The following is a 14,255-nucleotide window of genomic DNA, read 5'->3' on the forward strand; positions in this document are numbered from 1 at the left end:
ACTGAGTTCTGTCTTGGGTAACTTATTACTAAACTAATTTGTGATCAGGCTTTGTAAATATTCTCTGAGCACGAGGAAGAAAATGTATTCCTTTTTATTATTATATATGTCTTTCCTTTTTTATCATTTTTGTTTTCTGTCTCAAGGCTGTAGATTTAGCATTCATTGTGTTAAGTTGTAACTTAACTAGCTGTAGCTTTTTAAACGAGCCTAAGTTTGGTTCTGTTAATTTTTTTAATTTCATTTATTATATATAAGTACACTGTAGCTGTTTTCAGATGCCACAGAAGAGGGCATCAGATCCTATTACAGATGGTTGTGAGCGACTATGTGGTTGCTGGGATTTGAACTCAGGACCTTTGGAAGAGCAGTCAGTGCTCCTAACCACTGAGTCATCTCTCCAGCCCCCTGGTTCTGTTATTTACTATTATTTATTGTCTGTTTGGTCAAAGAAGCAGTAACATGAAAATTTCCTCTTCAATTTTAATATCTGTCTTTTTGAGCTGCTACCTTGCTTACGTAGTCCTAACTATTTTGTTCCCTAAGCATATCGAAGTTCTGGGAGCCTTTACTTGGGAAATATATCTTTTATTAAAGAAAAAAAAATTAATGTTTTGTTCTTTGCTTTTTACTTTAGATTGTACCAGATTCCTCCTTATTTACACTTACCTAATTATGTCTCCCAAAATGTTGCTTCCTGAAATGCTTGGGTTTTTTCCAGTCATTCTGTTCTTTTTTTTTTTTTTTAAGGAGAGTACAATGAATTTTGACTTTTAATGTAGATTAGAACTCCTTCTCGCTTAGCATGAGAGTTTGATCCACTCTTGTTTATTAGGAAAGCTAATATGTGCTTGACTTTTCCTGCATTCTTTCTGATTTCTGATTGTAATGCATTCTTGCCGTGCATTATAATTTCTTTGCTGCTTAGTCGATGAGTTCTCTTCCCCTTTGCTAGCGATTGCAATGTATGGTTGTTGTTTTCTCTCTCCCACCTCTATGTTCACTACTCTCTCCACCATACTCTCAGCTGGTGGTGTTGGTAGCCATGGTTCTCTTCCATTTGCTGATATTAAAGGACCAGCATTCCTCCCAGGTCTAGTTCTCCCTCCGGAATAGTTGGGATGCCTTTGTTCTGGAGAGCCTCTGCTCACTTGGCAGCCATTGGAGACCTCCTCGGAGAGGTCAAGCTGGAGGCCGAGTGCCAGTTCTGCATCCGGCATCCTCCTGAGGAATGAGGGGCTGGGGCCTCTGGCCACCCTGGCAGATATCCTCACCCTTGCTTCCTTTGTCACATTTCTTGGCATGGCCACAGTTCCACATGCCAGACCTAAGTGGCCAAACCTTCTTCCTGGTGTGCAAATAGTTCTGTCTGTCTGCCCAGCCTCATACACCCAGCCACGGAGCCAGAAGTACTTGCTGCTGCCTAAGGTGCTGCTGGGGCTCCTGCAGCTTCCAGGAAGGCCAGCCAAGACATCAGGCACGGCACGCCAGGCAGACTCCAGTGAACCTGAAGGACGTGGCCACTTTGTGAAACTACCCCCAGAGTCCCCACCCAGGGGACCCTGAAGGAAGAGGGCCCAGCCCACCCCAACCCCAACTAGCTGAACCTTTTTCTAGCCCAGAACATTTCCCTCTCCTAGCCTGTGCCCTGTGGTTGTTCAGCTAGCCATGAAGAAGGGGTGGAGTACAAACTCACTCTCACTTAGAGTCCAGAAAAGATGCTATAAATCATGATTGTGCTCAAGTCTCCAATAAAAAATAAATAATCTTCAGGTAAGTATATCCCATGCCACATTTAAATCATACTTAACATTAAAAGTCATATATTGCATCCGACATTAGATGTAACTGGCCACCCAACAATGGAGACCACATGACACCCTGGGGAACAATTTTTGAGTCATCTTTAACTATCTTTCTAAAAACTCGTCTACCTTGAAAAGGTATAATTATATTTGTAGAATTTTCTCAAAATACCAGACATTGGAGGACACATCTCTGTTTTTATCCACAGAAACAAAGTTTAGCATCTTAATTATACTTGCTAGGTAGCTTCTCTCTCGTGGGGGTCAAAGCTTGGAGGTCAGAGGTATATTCTCAATTACATTTCATATTTGATCCCACTACAGAGACCCTACTGCGGAACAGTTTTCCAAAGCCCCTCCCCACCCCCGATGCAAGAGAAGGGCACTACAAACCCCTCTGCCACCACCATGGTTAGGAACATCTGTGAGTCACCATGTCACCTATAAGTGCTTCAACATTTTCTCCCTTTTCTGTCTTTTTAGATTTATTTGTTTATTTGGGGGAGGTGTATGTGTGTGTGTATATGTGTGTATGTGTGTATGTGTGTGTATGTGTGTATGTGTGTGTATGTGTGTATATGTATGTGTGTGTATGTGTGTATATGTATGTGTGTATATGTGTGTGTGTGTACGTGTGTGTATGTGTGTGTATGTATATATGTGTGTGTGTGTATATGTGTGTATATGTGTGTGTGTGTGTGTGTACACTCATGCACTCATGCCTCAGCACACACATGGATTTTTATATTGTAGGCCCAGGGACTCACACTTGGGTTGTCAGCCATGGTAGTAAGCACTTTTACCCATGAGCCATCTCACGACATATTCTATTTCTCTTTCATCCCTTGCTACCGGGGGTTAAATCTGGGTCCCCACAAACGCTGGTCAGCGCTCTACAGAGCTCATGCCACCGCCATCACTATAGTATTGTCAACTCTGTCCCTCAAATACTTTCTTGCTTAGCCTTGTCCGCAGTGATTTCTTGATCTAAGTCCATGCTCTAAAGTGGTGCGGTCGACTGTTCATAAGACTCATGAGAAAATCTCTGTCTTCTGCTGTAGCCCCTGCTGCTCATCCCTGACCCTGATGGCTGCTAGGCTGGGGGTGCACTCTGGAGAGAGGTCCTACCTTCAGGGTGTCAAAATCCTTCTCCAGGTAGGAACCACACTTTTCCCTCTCCCCGACAGAAGCAAAGAATTTGCTCCACCAGTCAATGAACTCCTCCTCCTGAGCAAAGAGAAAGACAGAGGGTTTAGGAGATCATCTGCCAATCCAGGCCTTCTGAGTAGGATGTTTCTTCTTAAGGCTTCATGCAGGCTGACTGGATCCCAAGGCTTGCCTGCAAGTAATTATGATTAGGAAGCCAGGGCTGTTACACAAAGTAACTGTGTCTTGAAAAACAAACAAACAAACAAACAAACAGGGGGCATGGAAATCAGTGAGGCAGAAACCTCTGATTCTCTGTAGCGAAGGCCGTGCAGACATTTTAATGGTGCTGATCAACTGAGGCCCAGGCCTAGCTCCACCCCCATTCCTGCTTCCCATCAGGCACTTGAGCCTTTCTTGTCTTTCTGTGACTCTGGCATAACCACAGTGGCATCCCAGTGATAAACTGGCTGAGGTCCAGGATATGCAGAGCTCTCTGCCAGGAGGATGTCAAGAATACATTGCCTAGAAGTATGATAAGGTAGAGTCAGGGCAGCTCAAGGGCCAGCCCACCACTCTGCTTTCTGCAGTGGGAACCAGAACATGGACTTCTCAAGGTGGAATCAAGGTAGAGTCCCTGAAAATGAGCAAACATTTGCTACATGACTTCATTCACATGACACTGCTAAGTGCGGGGAGCTAGGCTAGCAGACAGAAAACTGACACCTCACTCTGCCCTTTCTGTCTTCATCAGTCATATTCATTGGGAGGGGCCGCTTCGTGCCCCACAAACCTCCATCCACACCTTCCAGCTCAGCTCTTGCTTCAGCCCTTCCCCAGCTGTGTCCTAGGGTGTGCCTCTCCCTTAGAGACTCAGCAAGTGCCCTGAAGGCTCTACCCCCAGAAACCTGCCTCTCCTGACTGAAACCCAGACAGTCTAGCGAGAAGAACTGAGAATAAGATGTCTATAGAGAACATTCTGGAACCATGACTGAAGACTGAGTAGGACTTTTACCAGAAGCTGCGTTCATCTATGTGGGTGGTGTGCTGAGTCTCTGTCATTTAACAGGAAAATGCTTAATGTTCCTCTAAGCCAAACCCTCATTTGAATTCCCTCTTTCAAATGGACCAGGCCAAGGGCCATAGAAGGCAGTGAGGATACCAGAAGTACCCAGAGGTCCATCCTGGCAGTATGGTCGGTCCTAGCTCCCTCAAAAGGTATCCCAGACAGCAGAGAATGAGCGTCATCGTGGGGCTGTCACTTACCAGGAGGATCTTCTGCAGCCACAAAAGGAAAAACAGGGTCAGATGGATTAAAGTGCAGGGAAGGTAGAACTTTAGAATTTACAGCACTCCAGAAGACAATGGCACAGAGCAATGCGAGAAACTGCTGTAGTACACACATATGTGTGTGTGCGCACACACACACACAGACTCACACTGAACACACACAATGACCAGCACACAGAAGACAATGTTTACACGGTCACATCCGACGGAGACAGATGTGCCAGAGCATCCATATACTCAACAAAAACCGTAGGGAACATACAGGAACACAGAGACAAGCACATGGATTTAGGTCCAAGAGGTTAGAATGGAACCCCGTTTAGCTGTTCAGCTCTTCCTAAAGCTTATTTTCTTTCCCATCCGTTCCAGGTTCTGAAACTTTTGACTCAAGTCAGGCAAGACAGGCAGCCAACTAGCATGTTTTGTACAAAGAAAAGACAGAAACATGAGAGTTGTGGAAAAGATAGTATAGTATATATTTCTCTATCTTTAAACAGGCGTGCGCGCGCGCACACATACACACACACACACACAGAGGAGTTGGGTGCAGAAGCTAGGAGGCAGAGGTTAATGATACCATCAACAGTGACACCCAAATAGACAGCTTTGTGACAACTGAAAACAGGAAGTATACCTTTCCTTATTTCTGGCACTCTTGCAGCCCTTAGGAGGAAAAAAGCCAAGAGCAAAGCTCAATAAAAACTCAGAAATAAACTCACGCCGGTCACCTCTCTGACCATTCAATAAAGCTTACAGTTAATAAGAAGCGATAAAATGGAAATCCCAGGCTGTTAGACATTTAAAGACACGTTCTTATAACCCCACTGAGTCAGAGAAAGCCAAGACTAAATCCAAGACACCCAGGTTGCAGACAGGCTCGTATGCATGGAAAACTCAATCTGAAATGCTTTCTCCTTTGTACAAAAAGAATGAAAATAAATAAGCTGATAGTTTATGAAATTGGAAAAAAAAGCAGGGAAGTTGTAAGCAAGATATAAAACATAAATTTAAAGTAAAGTTGTAGGGGAATGAGCATATCAGAAAGCGGAATGTGGCCATGGATAATTAACCCCCTCAAAAAGGAGATGCCTATTCATCAAACTAATTTCAAAGATTAGATACACATTGGCAATTGGGAAGATGAAATAAAAAGACATTGTGGGGAGAATAGAGTGGGCCTAAATCCACGATGAAATCCTCAAAGACCCAAAAGGAGGGGCTTTTCTTAAAAAACTATGAATGCCAGCATCAGTGCAAAAATAATAGGAAACTAGAAGAGGTTGCTGGCCCCAAAAGAGAAAGCAGTTTCAAAAAATACCGTCCAAGGAAGCTATCAAGCCAGGAGGGCTTTTGCTTGGAAGAAAGTTCTACCAGTCTCTAAAGAATAAATTATTCTTTGCTGCACAGCACAGAAGAATAAAAAAAAAGAGGGAAAAATTTCCCATTCATTTTAGGAAATAAAGCCTGACAGAGAAATATAGAGCGGGTGGGGAGGGGGTAAGAACTCTCATTCCTGAACACAGATACAGAGACTCCAAATGAGCAGGTTGCCTCAGCAGGCCTGGTGAGCTCTAGCTGGGTCATTCTAGAACATGAGAATGGCTCACTGGTGATGGCTAAGAGTCGTAGGCCAGATAAGCTGTAAACACCTGTGATTCCAGCATTCTAGAGGCTGAGGCAGAAGCATTTCCACCAGTGTGATATCAGCCTGGGCTACATGCGAGCCTGGCTCAAGAGAGAATGGAATTGAGGTTATGGAGTGATGGTTCAAAGGTTAAGAGCACTTGCTACTCTTGAAGATGACCCGGGTTTGGTTCCCATCACCCACATGCTAGCTGCCAAACATTTGTAATACTACTTCCAGGGTATCTACCGCCCTCTTCTGGCCTCTTCAGTCACTACAAACATGTAGTGTACATGCATACATACAGGCAAACACTCATACACACAAAATGAAAATAAATAAATCTTTCTAAATAATATGTAATTAAACATGAATTATATGACCTTGTTTTAGTATAAAGATTAAACACAAAATATTCAAAGTTATTGCTTCTGAATAAACAGACTAAAATAATTTTTGTTTATTTCTTATGTACTTTTGTGAACCACACAAAGAATTTTGAGTTGTTGTTGTTGTTGTATAGAAGTATTCCTTGAACAACTCTTTGAAAATTGGCTTTGGGAGACATTTTAAATGTTTATTTATTAGTGTGTGATTAAGAGAGAGAGAGAGAGAGAGAGAGAGATGGGAGGGTTATGTGCAATAGGTTTCAAGATGACACTGTTGAGTTGGTTCTCTCCTTCCTTCTCTACCTACTTAGGTTACAGGAATCAAACTCAGGTCCCCAGGACTGTGCAGCAAGTGTGTTGCCCACCTCACTGACCCTCCACAAGACACTATTTTCAACTTACATGAAGAATAGTAGCATGCATCAAAAGACACTATCAAGATTGGGAAGAGAACATCTGGCAGGACGGGAGGGAAGTATTTGCAAATCACACATCTGATAAGAAATAACTCACACAACTCAGTGATTTTTTTTTTAATACAAAGATGGGCAAAGATTCAGCAGTTAAAATTTTCAAACTACAGCCAGGCAACAGTGTTACATGCCTTTAATCCCAGCACTCAGGAGGCTGAGTTAGAGGCCATCCTGGTCTACAGAATGAGTTTCAGGAAAGAGAGGGCTACACAGAGAAACTCTGCCTTAGGAAAAAAATTTCATACTACTCTTGTAGAGAACTCAAGTATAGACCCAAACACTCATGTGGTTCGTCAGAGCCACGTATAACTCCAGTTCCAGGGAATGAACCGGGTGCCTTCTGATCTCCAAGGATTCTTACATGTAGATGGTGCACACAAGTTCACACAGAGATACATAAATAAAACAATAAAATAAATTTGTAGAAGTGGGCAATGGTCTTAAGATCACATTCCTCCAGGGAAAAAACACATAGCAGCCAATCAGAAATAAAAACACATGGTCACTGTCCACTCTGTCATCAGGGAAATGCAACCCAAACTACCATGAGAAATAGATAACACACTAGGGTCGCTGCTCTCAGAAACACAGTAGACACACGGTAATGCAGTGCCAGTGGGGATGGGAGAAGCTGGCAGCAACATAAAACATGGTGGACACTGTGGAACATCCTGGACATCCCGGAAAGTGGCAAGCTGTGCATTCCATGTGAGCCCATTCTGCTCCTGGGGACACATCCTGGAGAAATGGAGATGATACAAAAATATGGACTTGAAAGCTCAGAGCAGACTTTCTCATAATGGCTGCCAGGTGGGCGTGGCCCAAAAGTCTGTGTTCTGAAGAATGTTACCCTCACAATGTATGGCAACAAAAAGAAATGAAAACCTGATGCAAGCTGCAGCCTGGATTGGACTTTGAAAACCCACTAAGCAAAAGAAGCTAATCACCAAAGACCACATACTGCAAGATTGCATTTGTATATAATGAAACCCAAAGCAGAACAATGGCTGTCAGAGCCAGAGATGGTTGGAGGCTACAGGAAGCCTGTGTCTTTCCTACAGTGAGCAAAATATTCTAAAAGGGATTGTGGGGATGATTGTATAGCTCTTTTAATACACAGGCAGCTAGGGGCCTGGGGAGTCACTAAACTGTACACTTGTGTTGACACAGGCATCTCAACAAAACTGTTAGAAAACAGGGACAACTGACCAACCAAAAGCTTAGAAGTACACACTAAAGACAGAAGCAGGAATCACAAGGACTTGTTCTAAGCAAGGAAGAATTAGGTGGCCTGACAGGTGGCTCAGTGGTTTTAGGTGCTTGCTGGAGAAGCCTAACTCCCTAAGTTCATTCCCAGAACCATGTGAAAAGTCAGTATGGTGGTGGGCATCTGCAAAACCATCAGTCCAGTGAAGAAGTAGGAGACAGAGACAAGAAATGACTCCAGATGCTCATGGACTGCCTGGCTAGCTCAGAGCTCACAGTGAGGCAGAAACAAGGGAGATTCTGATTCAGCAAGGTGGGAGGCAAGAAATAACTCCAAAGATTGTCATTTGCCCACCACTTATATGCTTCGGCACTCCTGTAGCATGCTACACAAACACACACACACACACTAAATTTTAAGAAAAAAATTAAAATGGATATTATTTCCTTTGTTTTTAAACAGACAAGCAGTTGTCTAAAGCTTGCTGCATAGTCATCTTTTTCTTAAGAACAACTTTTTGTTCATTTTGCTTTGTTTTGTTGGAGACAGGAACACTCAGTGTAGCCCTAACTGTCCTTGAACTCAATATAGGCCAGGCTAGCCTCGAACTCACAGAGATCTGCCTGCCTCTGCCTTTCCAGAGCTAGGATTAAAGGGATATACTACCAGGCCCAGCAAGACCATCTTTTGTTGCTGGTTGTTGTTGTCTTGAGAGTCCCGAGTCTAGTAGGCTAATCTTAAATTTGCTATGGAACAGAAGTTTACCTGGAACCCCTGATCCTTCTCCCTCCATCTTTCCAAGCGCTGTGATCACAGCTATGTGCCATCATTACCTGGTTCACACAGTGCCTAGAATGGAACCCAGAACTCTCAGCACACTGGGCTAATGCTCTACCCACTGAGCTCCACCTCCAGCTTTGTCTATAATTCTTAACATTCTCTAATCCACTCAAGCATGCTTATAGGATCAGTGACTCACACCTCCACAAGCCTAGAGGAGCAGTACTCAGCGGCAGTTCCTCCTCTGTCCCTGATGCGTGCCCCCTTGCCTGTCCAGAACATCATAGTGTGGTCCTGCCATCTTACTGCCACATCTTCTAGCCTTCACCACTGGTCCCTCATTCCTCACTCTGAGGTCTTCTGCATATGCTCGCATCAGTTATCCAGCCCCCTTCTCTTCCATAGGTGCTCTCTCGGAGTTCTCCTCTGGTACTACGTCTTTAAATAAAGTGGACATGAATGGGTCTCATAGGCCTAAATGACTCCTCCAAAGTCCAGCTTCCCGGTATCTGTCTGCCACTGAATCCCTTATGAGCTTCTTTAGTGCCCTGTCATGTCCAGTTATCAGTAGGCCGCTGGCTCCTCCTGTAGCCTTCCTCCTATAAATGAGCTGTGCCCTCCTTCCAGGTGCTCAGGCAGCTTTAGACTTCTCTCTTCATGCCCACAGCATCACTCAGACCCACCTCTAGAACATATTTAGAATCTGCATTTCCCCACTCCCATCCCATTGCTGCTACTCTGGTCCAGCCTTGTCCCCTCATATCGGTGTCACCTCTCCTCTTGCTGTCTTGTTTCCATATCCACCCTGACCGCCACAGCCCTATAACCTGTGAATGGATCCTGGTCCTCTTTATGCAAAGCCTTCTGATGTCTTGTCATATAAGAGAAATACGATAAAGCCTTTCCAAGAACCTCACAGGACTCAGAGGTTAGAGCCTACAACTTTCTCCTGTCTTCTGCCCTCTTTCCAGCTTATCCTCTTGCAGCCATACTTGTCTTCCTGGTCCCGCTCTCTTGTCCTTCTCTTGAAGAACCTCTATCAACCTGAGCAGAGGAATGCCTACCACCTCTTCAGGAGACCCCAACTACAAACCGAAGTATGTTTCCACCAAAGTTCACCCTGGGGAGCTGGGAGGTTACTGGGATTGCTTACATAGCATGAGTGGGAGGTTACTCCAGAAGCATGGGTGACCTCAAAGCAAGCCACACTACAAAGTCTTCACCCAGTGTGGATGATGGCTTCCTCATGGCCTCATAGGCCTTTCAACTTCAGCAAAGTATATACTCTAACACCTCCCAAGACTACCAAAAACTGAGTGATTAGGGCAGAATTGCATCCAAATGGCTGAGAGGAACAGCAGGACTTAGATGGGGGTCCAGCGGCTCCTCCCCAACCCCTCCTTCAGTGAGGAAATAGCAACAGTCAACAACCCCACTCCTGATGGCCTCTTGAAGGCAGGTGAAGCTGATCTGATGAAGATGGCCTCTGTTCTGCTCCAAGGACTGTGTTCTACCACGTGGGTCCATGACCACTTCCTTCCCTTCAAGCCTCCAATGCACTCGCAATCTTTCTCTTCTGTCCTCTCTGTTTCAGACTACAGCTTCCTCCCAGCAGTTTCTACCTGCCTCAGACCCCTTTGTCTACACAGCAGTAATCCCCATCAGACATTAGGAAGATCTCACTTGGGTCTTTATTGTGGGGTGTCTTCTCCATGAGAGCAGGGCCCCATAACCTGTGATCACATGATCAGCTCCATTCTTAGATCAGGTCCTGGCCATAGCTTGGATCTCGGCAAATATTTGATAGGTATATGAATTCCCAGACATCGGTGGGGAACAAGTAACAATCTTTGGTTTCAAATACCCAAGAACAGATAATGTGGTATCAAATTATAATTTAAGGGTCTGGGGAATGTGGCTCAATTGAAATAGCGCTTGCCTAGTTCTGCATGAAGGTTTAGGTTTGCTCCCCTGCACTGACCAATCCAGGTATGGTGCTGCACACCTGAAATCCCAGCAGTTGGGTGGCCAAGGAAAGAGGATCAGGAGCTTAAGACTGTCCTCAGCTCCATAGTGAGTTTGAAGCCAGCCTGGGATCTATGAGACCTATCTCAGAAAACAACGGTAAAAATAGGTTTAAGGAAGCATCTTGTTGGGCCAGCTCTCCTCCATCAAATAAGAAGATGGACAGACAGGGGGCGGGGGGAGCACAGAAGCAAGAACTAGAGAGGTGTGTTAGTTTCAGACAAACCGTCCTAACTCTCTCCCCTCCACGAACTACAGCATTGGGTAATATATAGCTAGGCAGATGTCACCAGAGGGACTTGCCAGGGCACTGGACAGGACGCTACATGGATATAATAAAAGAAAGAGTCTTTGGCACTTCCTGTAGACCTCAGAGTGGCATATGACATTAAAGTGCCACACACTCCACAGCCAAACCTAAGCCTGCAGGTTAGGAGAGGAGGGAGGAAGGGTGGGAGAGAAAAAGAAAGGAAAGAGAGAGAGACAGAGACAGAGACAGAGAGAGACAGTGAGAAACAGTGAGAGACAGAGAGAGAGACAGAGACCTGACCAGATTGTGGGGACTAAGAGTAGATGTCAGCAAACACAATCTGATCCATGTGTCCCAAAGTCAGAGCCCAGAGATGCCAGGGTAGACTTGTACTTGGAACCAGGCCACCCTCCCAGGAGAAATAACAACATTAAGGAAGTCCAAACCAGAATTTAGCCACTACCCCCCACTCTAGGGTGTGGAGGGGAATAGTAAGCCCAAAGTGACTAAGTTTAAACCTAAAATGCCTAAGATTACCAGGGATTTTCTGCCATTAGGAAAAAATGAGAGCTCAAAAGGGAGATTAAGTTGACTTACAGAAAATAAAGTGATATTTTTAACACACATTCACGGATATGGCTTGAAACTATCATTCCTGCCATTAGCCCAGCCTGGCTTCTGTTGGCGTCATCCTAAGCCCACTTCTCCCTCACCTGCCAAAGAAGATCCAGAGTAAGTTAATGCATCTTTGAGGTGAGCCTTGTAGGTCTCAGCCAGATGCCCCACCCACACCCCCAGCAGCTGAGTCTCCAGCACTGACAGAAATGCCCCTCCCCCAAATGGAGAGAACTAGTCCCATGGTTTCCAACGCCAAGTGTGTCCTTGACCTCATCTGGTAACAGCTAAGCACCAACCTCGGACCGTAGAAAAGAAGAGGAAGAAAACACAAAGACTGGTTTCTTAAGCATCATCTGAAGCTTGAAGCTGAAGTCTGGTCATGGCCTCTGTGTTGTCCCAGGCCCAAGGTTCAAGGCCATTCATCTTTCCACCAGCCAGAAAAGTCAGCTTGATCAAGGCATAGACTGAAGTCTCTTGGATCTCAACTATTAGTCAACCTTCCGTTGTTGAGCAAACAGAGCCAAACAAGGAACACAGTCAGTCTAACAGTCACCCTAATCCTCCAAGACCTGAGTCAGCACGGCGTGGTCCAAACACGCACTCCCCATCATCACCCCAGGGCCTGATGCCTTTCGTGACCATGGAAAGCAAAAGTGGCAGCAAAAATCCTAACTCTTCTTGTATGGTCAGGAAGTGGGAACTGGGGGTCAGGGTGGACCCCCTGATACTGAGGGTGGAACCCAGAGACTTGCACATGCTAAGGGCTCTAGAACTGAACCACACACACACATGCACACCCCTTTTGCTTACTTTTGAGACAGGGTCTCACTAAGTTGCCCAGGCTACTCTGGAACTATCAACACTGGTATCTCAAGTTCCCAAGTGGTTGGGATGACAGGTTTGTGCCTCCCGCTGCAGCTCATGGACAGAGCTTCTCTCCCTGGGAAATCCACTTGAATCAAAGAAAAGATATTGGCCAAACTCATTCTCCACCAAGGCTATAAAGTTAAGCTAGGGGTCACTATATAGAAGGGCATGCCCTCTTCTAAGTGAAGCAATGGGCTACTGTTTATAAGCTTAAGTGAACATCCCAGACTACACAGAAAGCTATTCCTCATAGAGAAATGGTTTCCAGTCAACCAGACAACAGGCTCTGTTGATGTCTGAGAAATATTCTGAGGCTGGTGTTGGTTACCACGGTAACTGTTACTGTTGACAATACCAACACCCCCAATGTTGATGAGACATCTTCATAGCTCAAATGATGGCAGGGTATCAATTAATTTCCTAAGGGCAAAAAAAAAAAAAGAAAGAAAGAAAGACAAGGGAAATTTGCTCCTGACACAGAAGCACAAACACACATGTAATATACATGTCCTTAGGCTGAAAGCCTAGATAAGACTTCAAATCTTCCTCACCCCGTGAATACTAAACCAGTCAATACCGCCCAAACCACACAGATAGGTACTCACACATCTTGCTACCAATGACTCAGAAGAACTCTACATACTCACAGTGAATATCAAGTAAAAGACTGGGCTGCTAGCCTCTTCTTGATACTTCCTGGATAATAGCCTTCTTGTCTGTAGAAAGGTTTCTATGCCATGAACCCTGCCTTTAAGCTGAATCAGCAGAGGATGGGAGAAGGAAATCTTTAGCTCAATCAAGTGTTGAATTGTTTTTCAAGGCCCAATAAATATGTACACATGAGCTTCAGGAGAGACAGGGCCTGGCCATCTGTCAGTCTCTTATAGACATGGTCCCATATGAGCAGGGAGCCTCTGGGGAACTCGGGATTTCTGACCATATCCATATGAGATTATAGGGAACTGGACTTGCCAAGCACATAAGTATGACTTGGTAGGAAACTCAGGCTCACTACACCACACACACACACACACACACACACACACACACATACACTTTAGCTTATTTTTATTTTGAGACTTATGTCCCACATGGGTGAGGGGCCTTCATGGGACTCAGGCTTCTGGCTGCATAGGTGAGGAGCTGGAGGGAATCAAGGCTACCAGCCACGTGGGTGAGAAAGCTGAGGGTACCAGGCTGCCAGGCACATGGCTGAGGGATCGGGGAGAAGCTGGGTTTCTGGCCACATGCATGAAGGGCCTGAGGAACCAAGGGTTTCTGGACACATGGATGAGGGGGCTGAAGGAAATGGGCTGTTAGCCATTTCCAGACTCAGAAGACTAAATTGGGCATTTGGCCTACAACTCGGCTCCCTGAGGGTATCATGCAGAATGCCTGAGAGAATGGAATCTATTCAGTGGGCTGAGAGAAAGACGATTCCAGATGAGTCTTCAATCCTATGAAGAAAGCAATGCGACATCTCTAATTTGGAATCTGTGATGGTTCCAGAAGGGCCTGGGGGACATGGGAGCTTACCTAACCCTCGTTCTGCTTATGGGTACAGTTTTGCTTAACAAGAGTTCCAGCAATCTACTTAAGAGAAAAACTATTTTTTGAAGGCCTTCCCGGGACTGCAGAAGCATCCATCAAACTACAGACACTAATATTAGCCATCTTAAATTCAATTTAAAAGGGATTTGGGGGGGAACTTGCTCTGTGCCAAAGTCAACCCACTTTCTAGTTACCGTGTGCATTTTCATACACAAAATCACGTTAACTTT

At 45.0% G+C, this 14,255-nt stretch overlaps 1 protein-coding gene across 16 annotated transcripts in view; it reads right to left on the minus strand.

Annotated features, from left to right (window-relative positions):
* Positions 1-14,255, minus strand: part of Dysf (dysferlin) — a 201,616-nt gene that overhangs the window by 28,603 nt on the left and 158,758 nt on the right. For all 16 annotated transcript variants that reach the window (XM_021164299.3, XM_085840480.1, XM_021164311.3 and 13 more), the window contains one exon: positions 2,934-3,032. In XM_021164299.3, coding sequence (XP_021019958.1) covers positions 2,934-3,032 — 99 coding nt within the window. The remainder of the gene's footprint in view (positions 1-2,933; positions 3,033-14,255) is intronic.

This window comes from Mus caroli, unplaced genomic scaffold (genome assembly GCF_978045245.1).
Source record: "Mus caroli unplaced genomic scaffold, Mus_caroli_1 scaffold_7, whole genome shotgun sequence".
Lineage (NCBI taxonomy): Eukaryota > Metazoa > Chordata > Mammalia > Rodentia > Muridae > Mus > Mus caroli.